The sequence below is a fragment of the Schistocerca gregaria genome, chromosome 1, assembly GCF_023897955.1.
Source record: "Schistocerca gregaria isolate iqSchGreg1 chromosome 1, iqSchGreg1.2, whole genome shotgun sequence".
NCBI classification, from domain to species: domain Eukaryota; kingdom Metazoa; phylum Arthropoda; class Insecta; order Orthoptera; family Acrididae; genus Schistocerca; species Schistocerca gregaria.
Window position 1 is genome coordinate 256,881,342 of NC_064920.1, and position 19,856 is coordinate 256,901,197.

Here is a 19,856-nt window from a genome sequence, read left to right on the forward strand (position 1 = left end):
TTACGAAATGTGTAAATCACTTCGTGTGTGTTGACATGTGAGAGTACGATTCTTGTGATGTGAAGAGTTGGAGGTGTGTATTTACATATAAAATGATACGGAATGAATTCTGAATTCAGCAGGAATGGAAGAAAAGTGGTCTTCTTTCGGCAACTCAGAACTACCTGTTTGGGGGAGCAGCATTTAGGAGGCGTTTCACCGAACTGTAGGTATTCGAAATAGTTACGTTTAAAATACTTTACATACAAACCGCCGTTATAACACATCAAAAACAATGTACCTGCAGTATTTACATGTAGGTTATTACCAAAACTGCAGGAGGCGGTTGCATTCAGATTAGTTGCTATCAGATGTCCCGAAAAAAAGGAAACATTATTACACAGGATCTGTAACTTGTTTAACGAAGAAGTTATATGGGATGAGGCTATAGAAATAAACATTATTTTGTTAAGACAGTTTATTGGCCACAGAGAATGCAGAGTTGTCAGATCCTCATCGCCTTCCTCACAGGCTGCACCGTGACGTCTGACGTCACAACACGGCTATCCGCTGCAAACCTCAGCTTAGCCGACTGCAGGGTGCAGGAGCTCTTCCTCTTGGCGGCCTTGTGGACGCCCAGCGGCGCGGCCAGCAACTGCACACCACCTGAAACAGCACAGAATGTGTGAATCAGCGAGCGCATCTTAAGACACTGCTTTTCTAACCCTAAAACTACGCATCATTACACACACAATGGTTACGACGATACATTATTAATGTTCAAATATTACCGACATCGGTGTTCATAAGAAGCTGAATACTAAGAACATGACCTGAACTTTCGCTTATCGTTACAAAATATTTTTTGAGGCCATTATACTTCTGCTGCTCTTTGGCACAATTTGAAGTTTGCGCTTTATAATGTTGACAAGAATTAATCACAATTAAAGCCAGCTTCAAAATTATGTCTAGAACCTCTAAGATAAACGTGACAATGGAATTCCAGCTCTGATTACAGTGTAAGGCAAATACTATCCTTCTGACGTCCTGACATCCAGTGCAGACGACAGCTCAAAATTCTCGTAGATTACGATGTAAATGTTTCTGGTGAAAGCTTCGATCCGTTTATCCTCGAACATATTCGCGTATATCCGATCCTTGCTGATCACTCATTACTTTCCCACGTGGACTACTTTCATTTGGCTGCCCATGCCACCTAACTGGTAAAGCCCTTAATCATATACCTAACATAGTGCATTGTTTTGGACGGAGTTATATGTTCACAGGAAATTAGAATTGGAGCTGCCCAGCGGTTTAATGTACACAATCGTTCATGAATTGGAGGCGAAACAGGCAACGATACAACACATGGTTCACAGTCACCAGCTACAACATCGCACAGGCATTACGATGAACTTATCTAAACAGCCATCAGTCATGAGACGAGGACACTGTTCGTTTACACTCTCTTCCACGAAGAAGAAACGGGGTGAAAAAGGTATCTGCTTCTTGTCAGTGAACGCCAGTTGTGCACAAGGAGACTACTGAAACACCGGCTTCTTACTACTGTGTCACGGATGGAGGAAATGCGCTATTGCGTCAACACATTTCGAACATATAGACTGCTAAGCAAACTATCACAATTGTTTAGGGATATTTTGACGCTACAGAGGAAAAGCGGTTCGATTTGTAACCCTCACTTACATATCTCCACTCCTACGCACTGGAAATCACTCCACTGAGGAAATGCCGAAAGAAGGCGTATCTTGTTTGGAAACTAACTAGCTCGGACAACTCACTATACCTATAGTTGAGAACCAGAATGGAGGTTCTGCACAGGGACAACAAAACTGTAAATTAACCCCAACAGCACAATAATAGAAAAATGTACAAAATGAAGCCATCAGAGGAACACTGTTCAGTGGTTGCACTCGAAGTCTAGAAAAAGTGATTAGAGAGAGTCAGCTATAAATAGTAACGAAAGCACCGCCTGACTTATGTAAGTAAGATGTTGATAGCAAGCCAAAATCATAGCAGTACAAATATCTAAATGGCCGTAACAATTCACATAGCCAATAATAGCCCTAACTATTACAACGCAGTGTTGAAATACATGACAGATAGGTTAACATCACTGTAACGTGAAAATGAGCCTCGGTCTCTAAAAATAAGTAGCACACCGGACAAAAATTTTATGTTTAAAATGAAAATTATTTAAAAAGAATTCCACGTTCACGTATATTGCAGTCACTATTTTCGCTCCTTTCTAGGACAATCGAAGGTAATCTTCAACTGATTAGCGGCGTAAATCCGGTAACAAATAACGTAAATGAGGTCGCCACTACAAGAGTACTACGTCACGTCTCAAAGCCGACGGGCGGTATCGAAAGATCATAGGTCGCTGTTGATTGGTGAAACGTTGATCGACATGCACCGTCAATGTGGGTTCAGTGAATCCAAAAGGAAGGACAGTACACCAGTCTCCCGATGACCTTCCCGCATTTGCGGGGACCGCATCTCACGGCACTGTGGCCACATATATCGCTGAGAGAAGAGTTGTTATCGAAATAAGACTATAACTGTCGTAATGGCTGTAGATAACGTTGATAACTGTAACCTTCCTACATCAATTCCAAGAAACTACAAAGAAATAACAGCTGCAATTAAGATATGCAATTTCCAGCGATGAGAAGTGCTGTAATTTCTTTCGTCCTACCATAAATACTCTGCAGCACGTACATTTGTTGTTTTTAATGTCGAACCACTAAGCTATCCCCTTTCCAGTTTCATGTCTCCCGAATAATTTTGATTTCATGTTAATTCTGTGTGTCAAGAAGCTATGAAGTATTTTGAAAATATGAGTACCCTTTAGTTTATGTAATGATACGCTTCGCTAAGGCCTACAATCATCAGTAACATACCACAGACAACTGCAAAAGAGCGCTGGGCACTCTCGAAAATAGAGAGATCTTATTGACTGCAATTTTAAAATTAAGAAAGAACTGTGGTGATTTAAGAAGACGACGCTCTGAGCTTTTGGGCAGTCGGTACATATCGGACGCAATCGCGATAATATACTATCGTTGTAAAACATCTTGACAATTTTGTAATTAAGATAAATGCATCCGATTATGGACGAATTGTTAACAGACAACGTGACAAATCGTTTGGAACTGTTAACCAATGATTTTGGGAATGCACGGTATTAAGTTTCAGGTACTTATCGTTTTTCTCGCATCTTCCGGATTCACAATTCTCGTGTTCGAAGATTTATTTCTGCTCAAGTATGGAATTGATGCGGACCGCTGCTACTTGTAATGACGGTACGGAACTATTAATTCAAAGTGAACACTTGGGCAAATGTGCTAAATATAGAGCATTTCAGAACTAAGAACCAGGTTTCAGTGGCAGTTAATTGAACTGAACTTATCAAATTTGTAGGAGTTAGTTTTCATTCAGTCACAGTATTTTTACAAGATTTAGATAATTTTCAGAGTTTCATTTTCAGCTACTTACATCGTTAGGTAACACCACCAACTACGACAGAAGATGTCTAAACAACAAGCTTCAGAGGTTACACGAATTTTACTGGGACGCGTCTGGTACTCACCAATGTCAGGTCTTGTGGTGGCGAATCGGCCGTTTCGGTCTGCGAGCGGTTTGTGCACGGCGCCCGGCGTCCTCAGCGGTTGGCAGACGGCGGCGAACACCCGGGCCTCGCGGAGGCGCCTCTTTATTTTCCTTTGTCTGCTGAGTCTGCGCGCCAGCGCACAGTCCGACTGGACGAGGCTCAGCCAGCGGGAGCTGACTCCAGTTGCTGCCAACAGCGACGGGCCGTCCAGATTCCTGCAAAGTAAGAGTACCAGCTGTTAACACTAAAAACTTATCAATCTCTGGTAGATAAGCACATGATATCCAGCACTTGATAAATTATTCTCAAAGCTCTTCCGAATTCACCTGTTTGCGATTTCTTAACCATCAGATATATCGTCTACGACGCGCAAGTCGCCGAAGTGGCGTCAAATTCAAAGACTTGCACCAGGCGAACGGTCTACCCGACGAAAGGCCCTCGTCACACGACATTTCATTTCAACATTACAATCTCAGTAAACGACAATTTTTCTTATAAAACTTTTCAGCGAAACTAACGTTTCGACCATAACACCCAAGTGTATATGACCCAAATATTGGAAAAATTACAGAGGCCGTTCCATGTGTGATACGTGTCGTAGTACCGACATTGCTAGATCGTGGTGGAGCCGAAGTTTCTCGGCTTTTTATTTCAGAGACCCAATGTAAACAGCCGGCCTCCACTGAGGTGCCAAAAGTCACCCATCATACCATGTGCCTGGTGTAGTGAAGCAACTCACCATATTGCGCCCTCAACGAGTCCTTCGAAGTCCCTACAGAAATATTGAGCCATGATCTCTAGTCGTTCATATTGCTGAAGTGTTGCCGGTGCGAGATTTTGTGCACAAACTGAGTTCTCGATTATGACCCACAAATGTTCACTAGGATTCACGTCGGGCGATCCGAGTGGCAAATAATTCGCTCGAATAATCCATAATGTTCTTGTGAACAACTGGCCGGCCGGTGTGGCCGTGCCGTTCTAGGCGCTTCAGTCTGGATCCGCGTGATCGCTACGGTCGCAGCTTTGAATCCTGCCTCGGGCATGGATGTGTGTGATGCCCTTACGTTAGTTAGGTTTAAGTAGTTCTAAGTTCTAGAGGACTGATGACCACAGATGTTAAGTCCAATAGTAGTCAGAACCATTTTTTGTGAACTGACGTGGACTGTCATCCATAGAAATTCCATCGTAGTTTGGTAACATAACGTCTATTAATGTCTGCAAGTGGTCTCCAAGCACCCAAACATCCATTCTATGTAAAAACAGCAGACATCATTATGCAGCCACCACCAGCTTGCAAAAAGCGTTGTTGACAACCTAGTTTCATTGCTTTGTGGTGTCTACGCAATATGCTAATCCTACCATCAGCTCTTACCAACTTAATTCGGGGCTCATCTGACCAGGCCAATGTTTTACAGTCGTCTAGCGTCCAAGAGAAACGGTCACGCACCGAGGAGAGGAGCTGCGGCTGATACGTTGTTAGCTAAGACACCCGTGTCGGTCGTCTGTTTCCAAACTCATTGAAGCTAAATTTCGACGCCCTACACCAATGGATGCGTTCGCCCTATCTCCCACACTGATTTTTGCCGTTATTAAAAGCAGTGTTTGTATGTTACTACTCGTAACTCCACGCAAATTCCGATGCTATCGGTCGTTAAGTGAAGGCAGTCGCTCACTGTGTTATCCGTGGTGAGACCTAATGCCTGAAATTTGATGTTCTCGGGAGACACTTGACACTGTCTATCTCTGAATACTGAATTCCATAACGTTTCCGAAAATGGAATGCCTCATGAGTGCAGCTTCAACTATCACTCCACAATCGAAGTCTGTAAATTCGAACAACTTACTTGTGTAGACATTATTTCGAGGATTCATCTTTGCTCATAACTGAGTAATCCGATAGAGCACCACACAAGTGTGCAGTAGTGGTTTATTCTTGTTTGGGCTACTGACGTCCAATATTTTTTAAAAGTTTCGTTCAACATGCACTAAACCTGCAGTACGTTCCACTTCATTTTTAAATTCGTGTCCTGTCACTGTTCACTGTGCAAACACTAAACGTTTTATGAAGCGATGTCGACTATGAGAACCTGAAGACTAAATGGGAATTTGGAAAAATATAGTTTCTGGAAGCTGTTTCTGCCTAAAACACGATGGTAAAATCTGCCTATAAAGACTGCACTTTCGCGCACACATCATGTACTGATAGAGCAGTATCAACGAAGGATGACTACAACACAACGGCGAAATTCGCAAATAAAGCCGGCACTTTTGTATACCCATAGCAACGTTCTGATCTACCAGTGTATACAAACAATGAAGTTTCAATCTGCACTGGAGTGTGCCGCTTTGAAACTTCCTGTGAGAAACTGTGTTCCCAAGCTCGTCTCGACTCCGGATTACAGTCCAGGTCCGGTAGATAGAAGTTTCAACGTCAACGCAGTTTGCAGGTAGTGGCACTATGCAAATGAACCTATCATTAATGATGCGAATACATTTAAGGAATGTTTCTCGCAGAAAAATAAATACCTTTAAGAACATTCAAGAGTTACGGGGAGAAAAAAATCGTAATATAGCCAGTTTTCGAGTGAAACATTACATAAGGAGTGCAATGTTTACATTAGCCTCTGAACTGCGAATACAGGTTTCCTCACCACTTTGTGGTTCTGTATAACGTAGACTAAGACTCTGTGGCTGAACATTCAGTTGTATAGCCTCGGATATTCCTCGTCAACATACAGCGCCCTTCGATAGAAGATTGCGACGCGGAAGAGGTTTTCATTCAAGAAATATGGTTTTCACAAGATAAAATTTAAGTGTTGGCAAGTCAAATGTGGGATGCTCTGCAAAACAGTCTCACAACGGGAACTAACAATCGAGATAACGGCCAAAACCTTACATTCCCTCGTACTGAACATACACGAACACATGGATACAACAGAATTACACATTACTTGAATCTCATAACACTTCTAGCAACAATAACAGCTAATTTTAATACAAGTTTTGCAATCTACTAACTCAATGAGCACAAATAAAAGAAATTTAACGTGATTTGAGCGAAAATCAGTAAGTATTTAAGGAACTAAAATTTAAATATGACACCACTGGCGTAGCGTTAATGTAATTACTTTGGTACTAAATCTCGAACACGAAACTAGATCTTAATCACCACGTGATGCAGAAATCTCTGTGAATTTCGGAAACATGAAACAAAGCCTGAGAATAGCGGAGGACTCTGAGAATCCAGTAATAATTAACAGTGTAAAATTACAAGAGAAAATGCAACGTATGCCCACACACAGCCTTTTTTATCAAAAGGATAAGGGTACTCTAACAAACCAAGGAAAATACGGGGACGTTGTCAGTTATATAAACAGACGAGGCTTTTTACATACCGTAAGGAATACTCCAAGCTTGCCAACATCTTTGGCGGTGGTGACCCACAGACAAGAATGCGAACAACAGCACTCCCACCGGTCACCTGAGCTGAAAGTGTTCCAGCTTCCTGGCGCTGCGTCTGAAAATGCCCACCAGCAGAAGCCTTTAACATATGGGTACAGTTTATGTTAGTTATTTGTAACGGGATAAGAATGTCACTCTCGTCGGCAAGTCAGTCCCAGCAGAACCCAATACCAGTTCACGAGGCAACATTTTAATTTTTTTTTTTCTCAGCCTTGCGTCACACAAATATAGAAGCTACCAACAACAGAACCCCAACAAGAAAAAAATACTAAATGCGCCACATACGCAATTACGATCTATTCCAACATTTCACGGTCCTCAGTATTCAGATTCAGCACATTTTGTGGCTTGATGTTCGGATAAAAATCAACTCATGATGTATTACTACTACGGACATGATGTAAGACACTAAATTATGTTTTCACCCGTAGGTAAAAGTTGAGGAGCACAGGGCAGGAAAACTATGCTTTGTGCTCATATAGATATGAATATCCGAGAAATTGCTGAGACAGCCTTTCGTGGATGTTCGCATATACAGTGTTCTGTTACAGATGTAGACAAAGCTGGTTCACCAAATATCAGCAGCACGCATACATGCTACCATCTCAGAATCGATGAACCGTGTAGTTTAGATCTGTATGGTTCTCTGCGCCTCGATTGTGTGAGAACGTAGTCATTAATTGGGTAACTATGGTGAAGGTACGCTGAAAGTACACCAAAATAGGTGAGGCCACAGTGCTGACGCAGTCAATGTATGCACGCATACAATATGTAACCACTGCTTATGTCGTATTGTGATGTACGCTGTGTATTCCAATAACCAAGTCATTCCACACGAAATAATTAAAAAGAGGGAATACACGCACACCAACAGTGACAAAATGTAACACCACAGCTCCTTGTCTGACGTCTACACAGCATGATCGAAAAAATAACCTTAGAATTTGAGCTAGGAAATTTACTAAGCTTGATATAATTCCAAACAAATGAACATGTTTCTACAAGGACAGTTGATATACAAATAGTACAATAAGAAATTTCATATCTCACGGTACCACAAATAAGAACACAGAGCTTGGTCCAGCCGAAAGGCAAGGGTACACAACTTGCTCAACAGCTACTGACTGAAGACCATAGTAACGTAATGTTACGTGACATAATGCAAATATCCCGCGGAAAAAACATGTCATCTAGACCCGGAAAATTAATTTGGAAACGCGGTTAGGAACTGAAGTAACACTAGCAGTTATATTAGAAAATTACGATAAACAATTCAGATTCCTCTGTTCCATATTACATCGAATCTTTCGTGTATGTCACTACTTTTCACAAGGGCAAGAAACCGGTGCACAACAGCAGTTTCTCCCATAAAGCTCTCTCTCCTAAACGAATCAAGATCATCCATAAACTATAGAAAACATAACTGCCGAGTCTTTCTGCGTGTACCTGAACAACGATGTACCTTACTACACATACTTGCTATTTCTAAACATTGGACTAAACGTATATCGAGAAAAAAAAGTGTCTTCAGTAGTGAATCATCTGAATACAATGTGCAGAATGCACAATACTCCCTACTGAGATTTTCTCGACTTCCATTAGTAAGATTAAAACCATGTCTGCTGCAAAGCGTCAGATTACTATGAATATAACTGTTTTACCACATATCAATACGATAGAGAAAACGTTTCAGAATGCCCACCCTCTAACAACTAAAGCAAGCCATATTATCCATCCATAAGCAATACTTTCTACAGTTTGGTTGTTTAGTTCAAACTATTTTGCTTCGCAAAATCCATAGGACGGCGTGCAGGGGTCCATATTATCCCAGCAATCAAAAAGGCAACGAAAGAAAATACGTTGAACGCAAATATTTCCTTTCAGTCGCTACCAAAATTAAAAATTCATAGCTCTTGTGAATTAATAGCCACATGGTTTAATTCTAGTTAGTGTAACAGCACATATCGTTGAAGAAAATTCAAGTTCAATGTCTCGATGATATACAGTCAATATCAGCCACACCTTAATTCTGCCTAACGTTTGAGACAAAACTAACTTACGAGGTTACTCCCGAATAAAATTTCCATGAACCATGCTACTGAAAATCTCTACCGCAAGGTAGGAACAAATTAATTCAGACTAAGGATTAATGGCAGTGGCGAGTGAGCACCCTTCTCCCTCCCGCATTTTTCGTAGTTTATATGCGTCCAAATACTTGTCGTAGACTTAGCCATTATATATTACAAATATTTAGAATTGCAAATCTGATTTTTATAACCAACACTTTACACAATACGGCAAAATTGGTTACATATAACGTTAATTTAGGTGATCGACCACGACACGTATTAGTCACAACGAACAGGGTAACACACTCTGCCCAGAATGCTATACGTATAATTATCGGCAGGTGAAGCACTTCGAGAAAAACGTACCTGAGAATCATCACGGCTACCTCTGGTGGCAGCATCCCTACGATATCCAAGGCTTCAAGGCTTGAAGAAAGACTCGACAGTCCCACGACACACAGCAAGGAGTAGAATGGCTCCATAGCGACACTCGACTACTACTGGTGCACTGCACAGTCAACGAGCAAATGGCGAACTCTGCCGCTGAGTGACCTCTTATACTAGCGTCGTGTTTGGTGACGTCATCGCACTGTAGACAGTACTGCCACTTCCCACACTAGTGGCTGCCGTAGGTAAACGAGTAGTGATGTCTACATTAAAGTGTGAGTCCTTCAGTCATTCCATTAATTGTGCTGAAGATAGTGTAGCGATCCAGAATTTCGAAATTATTGGGACTCATCACTTCAAGATGTGTTGTCTTATGTACTAATTAATGTTTCTAGAAACACATGAGGGGTTTATGCATCAAAATTGCGGCAGAACCGGCTGAAAAGATATCGCAAGGAGCTGAATAAGTCTTTTACGGTAGTTTACAGTGATTGTAATGGCAGATTTTGTTGGAAGTGCTTGTGAACAGCCCCATATGTTAACTTTCCATCACGGAATCGTCACATAAAAATTTCGTGTGTTACACCCGAAAGCAAAAGTGATAATGGCCAACTGTTCCCAGCCAGCATTTCATGTATATTTCCTCAATATAAAAACCTCGACGTATATGGAATGCAGCTTTTATATTGCTAGGAATTTCAGGCAAGAATTTCTAGCGGTGTAGATATAAACGCAGATTTACACACGATTAGTAATTGCGTTAGTCACATTGGTGTGAAGGAAATTCTAAAAGTTCATTGTTAGTAGGACATGTTTCAGGTGTAGCTGGCCCCCACTCCTAGCTTCTTAAAAGTAGGCCTGGCAACAGACCTTGTGATGAAATGTAGTATACGGTGCCCGACAAGTTTGATGCTCATGATAATTTATTTAATTACTAGGAGTTCTAGTACAAAGGTCTTAGCTGTCTAGATGTTATTGTGCTGAAGTCCCGGAAACATGAAATTAATTGGATAAGCTTGTTATCTTTCTTCTTCTTTCTGTTATTTTGAACTGTTGTCTGATCTTGTAAAAATATGTAGTGTTTTGCAGCAATATACTATATAACATTATTAGTGATTCTTGATGTGAGTCTACTCTTAGACATGGAATGTTAGCTGGAACAAGATGTGAAGAATTTTGTTAGGTATTGACCGTGTCATTCCGGTAATTATTTAACGTAAGGGGATTTACGCAAAAGAGTATTCAGGAGGATGATATAACTTTAATTTCGTAGACATTTTACTTAACGCATTTGAGAAGTCGGATGCTCGCATCTTTATCAGGGCATTCTCTGCATAAATCGCTTAAAGCAAATGCCAGGGACAGAGCGAGGTGGCGCAGTGGTTAGCATACCGGACCCTCATTAGGGAGGACGACGGTTCAATCCCGCGTTGGGCCATCCTGGTTTAGGTTTTCCGTGATTTCCCTAAATCGCTCCATGCGATTTCCGGGATGGTTCTTCTGAAAGGACACGGCCGACTTCCTTCCCCATCCTTCCCTAATCCGATGAGACCGGTGACCTCGGCGTTTGGTCCGTTCCCTCGAACAACCCCAACCCCCAAAAGCTAGGATGAAACCGATAAGAGGGTATGACCGATTTCATTCCAATCCGAGACAGTGATCCCACTTTAATGATTTAGTTATCAACTGAAGGTCCCTACCCCCCACCCCCCCCCCCCCCACCCCGCCCCTTCGTTCACTTCGCTTTCATTGCTTTGTATTTAAGAGAAACAACCTCGAACTAAATACAGCTACTTTGTTGTGGTGATCTGTATCGTAGGATGAAGTCTATGTTAGGGCAGAAATTACCGATTTGGTTGTCGTTTGGCGAAATCAACAATAATGAATGTGAAATAAGGGTTTGTTATTTTTATCTGTAGCGTATCCTGATATCTGAGTCCACAGCATATATTACGCACATTTCGTTATTGTTACTTAGGCAGAGTAAACTCTGAAAACCGCTGTTAAACATTAGTTTTTCATCATGCCTCGCACGTCAACTATGGAAACTGCAATGAGGAAGGACCGGGCGGCCGTTTATTTTTACCAGAAGTGGGTACTTTAAACTATTTCTGAGTTTAATAACACTACAATCAAGGGTCCCCAGGCACGCGATTATGTGTGCAGATTTCGCTTCTAGGAATCATTTTGACATTTCACATAAGGTGGACGAAGATTCCAAGTTTATACACACTGTTTCGGACATTATGAGGCCTTTCGTCGACGGAAGTAGTGTATCCTCCATTACGAGTGCATTAACGTACTCCTTCGTGTCGTCGTACTACTTGCTGCTGAATAATTCACAAATGTATTCGAAAATTAAGCAAAGAGCATTAGGTATGCAACATGCCTGAATTTTCTCTTTAGTTATTCAGTTTCTTCGTGTAATCCACGTTTACAACAAGCTACAACCATAATTATAGTCGGTATGACTGGGATGTTCTGGTGTGTATGTTTCAGTTGTAAATGTCAGCCCTGTGTTTTGTTCTTAATGTTGTCGTTGTTGTTTTTGTTGTTGTTGTAGTCATCGTCGTCGTCATTGTCGTTGGCACTAGTGGTGGTGATCTTCAGTCCAAACCCTGGTTCGATGCAGTTCTAATCTATGCTCAACAAAGACTCTGCACCTCTGTATAAATGACGCATCCTACGTCTGTTTAAACCCGCTTGATCTTCATACATAAACTTAATCCTCACGCTCACTTCGCTCGACTACCGAAATGACTTTTTCCTTATGAGTAAGGTTGTGTCCCTTCGACATACCCGTTCTTTTACTCTCCTTGTGTCATAAATTTCTTTTCTCTCCGTTTCGAATGAGTATCATTCATCATTTATCCGCCCCAGTCTTCACCATTCTTCTGCAGCAGCACATTTCAGAGACTTCTTTTCTTGTCTGTACTACTTATCGTCTACGTTTCACCTCCGTACAAGGCTAGTCTCTAGACAATTACCTTCAAAAAGATTTCCTAACATTATCGTATATCTTTGTGTTAAACAAATATCGCTTAGTCAGAAATGCTTTTCTTCCTGTTGCTACTGTACATCACATGATTTGATTAGATGACATTCCATTAGCCCAGTTATATTTTTGTTGATGTTCACCTTTCAACTTGTCTTCAAGAAAGTATCCATTCTATTCAAATGATCTTGCGATTATTTTCGTCTCTGATAGCATTACAGTAGCCACATACGTCAAATTTTATTACTGAACTGTAGTGTTGTCGATTTATGTCTTAGATTGGAAGATGGCAGCCTTTTTTCCCTCTCTCGCTGACTTCATACATACATTTTCGCCCTTGGTGTAAACCCTTATATTCAAAATTTAATCTGATATGTTCAAGTTTTTAATGTGGTAGAAAGCGTTAATAACATTTCCGGCTGCGAGTCCTCTGTTGCCATGTAGGTCCATAAGTCGGATTTAACTTCCCTAATATTTTCGTGTTGTCAATTAGAGCAAGCGTTCGTTGGTTTTAAGGCTCATATCTCAGACACGTTTGATTTGATTGTTTTTTTTTTTACCCAGGGATTATCTCAGTGATGAAGGATTTATCACAATAAAATGAAAATAAATAACTCAAGGTATGCATACGAACAAAATATATATGCTTCTATGAGGATAGAACAGATCATCGGCAGTGGCCTTGATGAGGAACCACCCTAGCATTTGACTAAAATGATTTAGGAAAACCACAGGAAACCTAAATCAGGTTTCTGGATAGAGCAAGCTCCACCCTCTCGAAAATACGGTCACTGGCTTAGTAGTGCCTCATTCGGTTACTTCCATTTGTATAGTATCATGTGATTAACAAACAATTTGCTCTGATTAAGTAATATTATGGAATATAGCTTTGCACATGCTGGCAGCACATAATGAGACCCACTGGTGACCCCTGGATCACGAACACACTACTGTGCCCCTTGTACCAACCTCAGGCCCGTAAATATGAAGATATGCCCCGTGTTCGGCGCACTGTCTTAAGTGATATTTTACATTCGGAGAGATTCCCTTTTCCTTGTCGGCATCTATAAGAACACGGTCTGAGGCTGATGTACAACTGTCTGGTTGCCTAGTAGCAGTCTTTATCACTAGTGTCACATTAAAAGTGTACAACGCTCGGGAAGTTATTACTAGTTCCAGCCGTAACATCTGTGTAAATACTCATGTCTCCACATGTTACTCTGTTCAGTTTTGAGACCTGAGACTTACCGTGACTTCAGTTAATTTGTTGAAGAAGGTGAGCGCAACACACAAAGAATAAATGTCATATGGATGTTATTTCGATGGCTACTAATCAAAAATGTTTATCTACACTAATTGTGACCATTTCTTGCCTAGCTTCAAAATGTGTGCTACATTTCATTTTGATGCAGCTCTTCATGCTACTCTATCTTGTGCAAGCCTCTTCATCTCTGAACAGCTACTGCATCCTACATCCTTTTGAACCTGCTTATAGTGTTCATCTCTGATCCATCGATATCTCATAATGTGTCCTATCAGCCGATCCCTTCTTTTAGTCAAGTTGTGCTTCAAGTTCCTTTTCTTCCCAGTTCTGCCTAATAGCTCCTCACCTTAACAAAAGCCCGTACTGAGCGTCTCTCCTGCAGAGTCTTCCACTGGTGTTTATCTATCATCTCCGAAACGCTTTCGCGATTACTAAATGATCCTGTAACATAGCACGCTGCTCTCCGTTGGATCTTCTCTATCTCTTCTATCAACCCTATCTGGTACGGATCCCACACTGCTGAGCAGTATTCAAGCAGTGGGCGAACAAGCGTACTGTAACCTTCTTCCTTTGCTTTCGGATTGCATTTCCTTAGGATTCTTCCAATGAATCTCAGTCTGGCATCTGCTTCACCGACGATCGACTTTATATGATCATTCCATTTTAAATCACTCCTAATGCCTACTCCCAGATAATTTAAGGAATTAACTGCTTCCAGTTGCTGACCTGCTATATTGTAGCTAAATGATAAGGGATCTATCTTTCTATGTATTCGCAGCACATTACACTTGTCTATATTGAGATTCAATTGCCATTCCCTGCACCATGCGTCAATTAGCTGCAGATCCTCCTGCATTTCAGTACAATTTTCCATTGTTAGAACCTCTCGATACACCACAGAATCATCTGCAAAAAGGCTCAGTGAACTTCCGATGTCATCCACCAGGTCATTTATGTATATTGTGAATAGCAACGGTCCTATGACACTTCCCTGCGGCACACCCTAAATCACTCTTACTTCAGAAGACTTCTCTCCATTGAGAATGAAATGCTGCGTTCTGTTATCTAGGAACTCTTCAATCCAGTCACACAATTAGTCTGATGTTTCATATGCTCTTACTTTGTTCATTAAACGACTGTGGGGAACTGTATCGAACGCCTTGCGGAAGTCAAGAAACACCGCATCTACCTTGGAACCCGTGTCTATGGCTCTCTGAGTCTCGTGGACGAATAGCGCGAGCTGGGTTTCACACAATCGTCTTTTTCGAAATCCATTCTGATTCCTACAGAGTAGATTTCTAGTCTCCAGAAAAGTTATTACACTCGAACATACTTGCTCCAAAATTCTACAACTGATAGACGTTAGAGATATAGGTCTATAGTTCTGCACATCTGTTCGACGTCCCTACTTGAAAACGGGGATGACCTGTGCCCGTTTTCAATCCTTTGGAACGCTACGCTCCATTTTGTCATCTGTGTGACAATCTAGAGAAGGAACTACAGTGCATCCTTCCTCTGTGAAACAGCTTTGGAAGAAGACATTTAGTAATTCGGCCTTTAGTCTGTCATCCTCTGTTTCAGCACCATTTTGGTCACAGAGTGTCTGGACATTTTGTTTTGACCCACCTACCGCTTTGACATAAGACCAAAATTTCTTGGGATTTTCCGACAAGTCAGTACATAGAAATTTGCTTTGGAATTCATTGAACGCCTCTCGCATAGCCCTCCTCACACTACATTTCGCTTCGCGTAATTTTTGTTTGTCTGCATGGCTTTCGCTATGTTTATGTTTGCTGTGGAGTTCCCTTTGCTTCCGCAGCAGTTTTCTAACTCGGTTGTTGTATCACGGTGGCTCTTTTCCATCTCTTAAGGTCGTGCTTGGCACATACTCATCTAACGCATATTGTACGATGGTTTTGAACTTTGTCCAATGGTCCTCAACAGTATCTGTACTTGAGACAAAACTTTTGTGTTGAGCCGTCAGGTACTCTGTAATCTGCTTTTGTCACTTTTGCTAAACAGAAAAATCTTCCTACCTTTTTTAATATTTCTATTTACAGCTGCAATCATCGATGCAGTAACCGCTTTGTGATCGCTGATTCCCTGTTTTGTTAAGGAAGTCGGAACGAGTTTAATTTTAATGGTTGCCGATAGTGAGAGAACGTTGTGGTAAAATCTGTAGCACTATTGTGCTGCATTGTAAGGATGAAAGGTTTTCGGAAATACGGGCTGACCAGCGAAGAAATACTTGATTTCAAAATTAAATATCTCGAATGCGAAGTTCGATAGACTAGTTCAACAAAATATGATATTGCAGGACCTGTGTTGTTCAGAAGTACGATGCAGTGTCCGTTCGGACATACAAATGTATTCACATTTGCGAATGGTGACAACCATTAGCTATATATTGAAATTCCAACGAAAATTTGGGTTCGGTCGGGACTCGAAACCGGACTTTAACTCTGATGGTAAGCGCTTCACAGCCAGACCAAAACGGCCATACATCGTCAATCTTTATACAGCTAACGGTTGCCCACATTCGCAACTGCGAATACATTTCATGTAGTTCAACGAGATGTATGTTTATTGTGGAAGATACAAGAACTTTATACAGAAGTTACACAAAAGAATCGAAATAGTTCGAAAAGCTATTACCAGATGGAGCTATACGCTGTGCAGTTCGTACACTCTCGAAGAGCATAATTAAACTCGCCCTCTGCAAGCTGTCTTTGCAATCACATCACAGTCTTTCCGAAACCACCAGCGGCACACGGCGGTGGCGCAAATGAATAATTAAATCTGGCACAACACCATGCAATGTCTCAACGGAAATCGATTCAAACACTTTCAGCATGATGGGTTGGTTCCTGGAGACAGTATCTTTCACAGTACCCTACTGAAAGTAAACACAAGGATCAGATCTGGCGAACACGGAGGCCAATCCACCTATGCGCCTGTAAATTTACAATAATCCGTTCCCGACGTATTCACCAAGAACGCGAAACGCCTGTTCAGTGCGATGTTGTCTGGCCCCATGTTCCATGAACCACTTGGTAACTGATCAATCTTCCAACATTAGCTGTGTGGGTACAAACTGTTCACTAGAGATCCTTTTGCGTATGAATAAAGGGCCAATAATACCTCTGTTGTAACTTTGGTGGAGTACAATGATTCCGCTTCACACAAAAGGGAATTTTCGGAACTCCAAAATAGCTAGTTTTGTTTATTCAGAACCTCACTTAGGTAGAACTACGTTTCGCATGTGAACCAACTGCAGGCAGCAACCGTTCGCAGTGTCAGCTCTCTGTCACACACCTCGTACAGCTATAGCCTGGTGGCTTTGGACAGTCAATGAAAATACATGTACGCTGTCTGTCCTGTTAACGTGCTGAAGCTTTCTTTTTCTGAGACAGTGTTTCCCTTTCGGATAAATGTAACCTCACATAATGTATACTGCACTTGCCGCTAGATATCGCTTCATAAAAAAACCTGATTGCCAGTATTTTTACTGGATTTCGTTGAATCTTGAATAAATTTTAGCACCGGTATTCTGTCTATTGATCCTGAATAACAACTTTGGCACACAATATTATGTTACAGACAGAACAATAAACTACTGGCGAAACCTCATGGAAGCTCAGACAGAGCTGCAATCTCTGAACATCTATGTGCTTCAGCCACACGACGAACTTTCTTACAGATACACCGATTCGAGCATCATAAATACGTTTTTAAACATTTGCGTTAAATGCAGGAACTGTTTCAAAGATTTTTAACAACAATTTCCACACTTTTCAGTATACAATACATTGGACCTCATACAATAATGCTCTTTCAAAGCTGAACTTTTAGAGTACTTTTACGTGTTTCGTAATATCGATGAAAACCACGTGCTTGCTCGGAACTGTATGCAATTGAAAGCAAGAGGTACTTTGTTGACGGATTTTTGTTGCTGTAATCGTATTCAGTCGGAAGACGTTTTAGAATAAACTCAATGTTTATGGTGAACATTTCCGGTACTTCCTGTGAACTATTGATATACACAATGTTCAATACGTTGTTTTTCACAACAATTTTCTACTCTGTATTCTTTATTTACAATAAACGAGTGATCTCTCTGTATGTTGTTCATTTTGGCCACCTTTTATTAATCGTCATAAGATGTTAACAAATTTCCCTTTCTCGAAACGCTTTTCGTGGTATTGCCAGAGTACCACTGCCAGATTTAATTAATTCTCTGTATAGTTTCCAACATTTATATGATTACGAACGAGATGTGTGTTAGTTCTCGGTGAATATGGTTGTTTCCTTGAAACGTTAGATCCCAGTTCTTACTGATTTTTATAATGCTGATGTACTTTGGCATTCTTCCATAAGGTGGTCTGCAAAATATTGAAAGGTTTGTACGGTATTTATATGCTCTGCGTTCTTAACACCACATTGAAGAGCGTATCAGTGACAACGATGTAGATTTGGTCACAGTCCCTGTAACTGAGCCAGAAGATTTCATACTGTTGCTATCTGTCTAGTTTAGCTTTCAGATGTGTTCCGGAACGAATTACGAGTTTGTACCCGACATTTATACCTCGCATCTTAAAATGGTACCTATATTGTGAGTCTATTGTGGCAGGTCATTGTATTCCAGTTTCGTACCATTATGTTGCTCGTTTAACTGTTACTATAACTCATTTAAGTACTTTCAGTACGTCATCATGTGTGGCTTTTTCATTGCAGTGTTCTGTGATTTTTTTGTTTCGTTTCTCCTAAGCTTTTCTTCCAGTGTTTAGTGTTTCTTCGAATCCATGTTGAATGCAGTGTGTTTGTAGGGACTAGTTCGTTTTGATAATTATGTGTTAAGGGAAACATTACTAAGTCTAACATGTACTGAAGGCGGCATATCAGTGAGTCTGTACGTGGTCTGAGGTTCAATTCAGTATGGCGTCTTTTGTCGGTCTTCCGTATATGTTAAAAGTGTGGTTGTGATTGCTCTTTGTAATGGTGTTTACAGAATGTTAAGTTTGTTCTCTGGCGTTTAGATTGGCGGTAAAATTGTAATGTGGATGGTTTGGTCCTAATCCTTACGTATCAGTGTGAACGGACTGCTTACGGATTTTGATCCTAAGATTTCTCAATTGCTTCTCGGCGAATTCTGCTTTCTTTTTCAGACCTATCTCAAAGTAAGGAAACACTGTTCTGAAATTTATGTAATGTTTGTGTTCCATGTTTCACTGTGCATGTCTTCATCGAAATGTTTTGAGTATAGCCTCGATTTCATATCACACTTCATTAATTGTTCTTGGGACCCCATTTTCTGGAGCTACTTTTCCGGAACCCACATGATATAAGCCTGCAATGCAGAGGCGGTATTGACGATACGTGTAATTAACCAGTGAGTGTGGAGTGTACAAGGGTACGTGCTGTCGTCGTGATGAGCTGTAACTTTGGAGATGTATCTTTAATTCTACATCTAATATTACGGGAGTGAACTCTGAATTCAGGAGAAATGGAGGAACAGTATACTGTCCTTTTAGTAAATGTGATTTGCCTATGTAGGGGCTAAGCAATTTGGAAACATTTTAGCTAATTTTTGTGGTTCCCAGAAATGTTGCATCATACACAAATACACAGCCAAACTGGACGCTTACAATTAAATTTCAATAAAATCATGCTCTTCCTGAACCGTTACACTGTTGCCCATTAAATCTCATTTTTTCGATCTTTCATATAGCAATCATACCACCTAAGCATATTACGTTAACGTAACGATTTTCACTGATACGTTTAGGAGGAGGGATACTAATAGTCAATCTTGTAACGGAGCGCCACTTACTGACATTACAGGAACAGCACGACCGAGCATTTCATTTCTGGGTGTACACAAGGTATGAAATAAGCCACGTAAATTAAACATTTACTTATCTTCTTGCAATTTTCATTCCCAGTTCATTGGACCATTGCGGAGTCATGTAGAGCTGTTTGTCCAGGAAAATCGTAGCAAATGAAGCGGGGAAAAGTGTTTTCAATTTAGAATATTTGTTTGCGTCTTAATGATTTATAAATGTCAGTGCA

General features: G+C 40.9%; 1 protein-coding gene across 3 annotated transcripts in view; it reads right to left on the reverse strand.

Annotated features, from left to right (window-relative positions):
- Positions 1 to 452: 452 nt before the first annotated feature.
- Positions 453 to 19,856, reverse strand: part of LOC126345891 (uncharacterized) — a 37,473-nt gene continuing 18,069 nt past the window's right edge. The window contains exons 1-3 of one of the 3 annotated variants that reach the window (XM_050002271.1): positions 9,508 to 9,612; positions 3,590 to 3,825; positions 453 to 645 (exon numbers count right to left, since the gene is read on the reverse strand). In XM_050002271.1, the coding sequence (XP_049858228.1) occupies positions 485 to 645; positions 3,590 to 3,825; positions 9,508 to 9,542 (432 nt within the window). In that variant the 5' untranslated portion in view covers positions 9,543 to 9,612 and the 3' untranslated portion in view covers positions 453 to 484. Of the gene's footprint in view, positions 646 to 3,589; positions 3,826 to 7,005; positions 7,095 to 9,507; positions 9,613 to 19,856 lie in introns of those variants that run through there. The other 2 variants (XM_050002358.1, XM_050002182.1) reach the window with 2 other exon arrangements.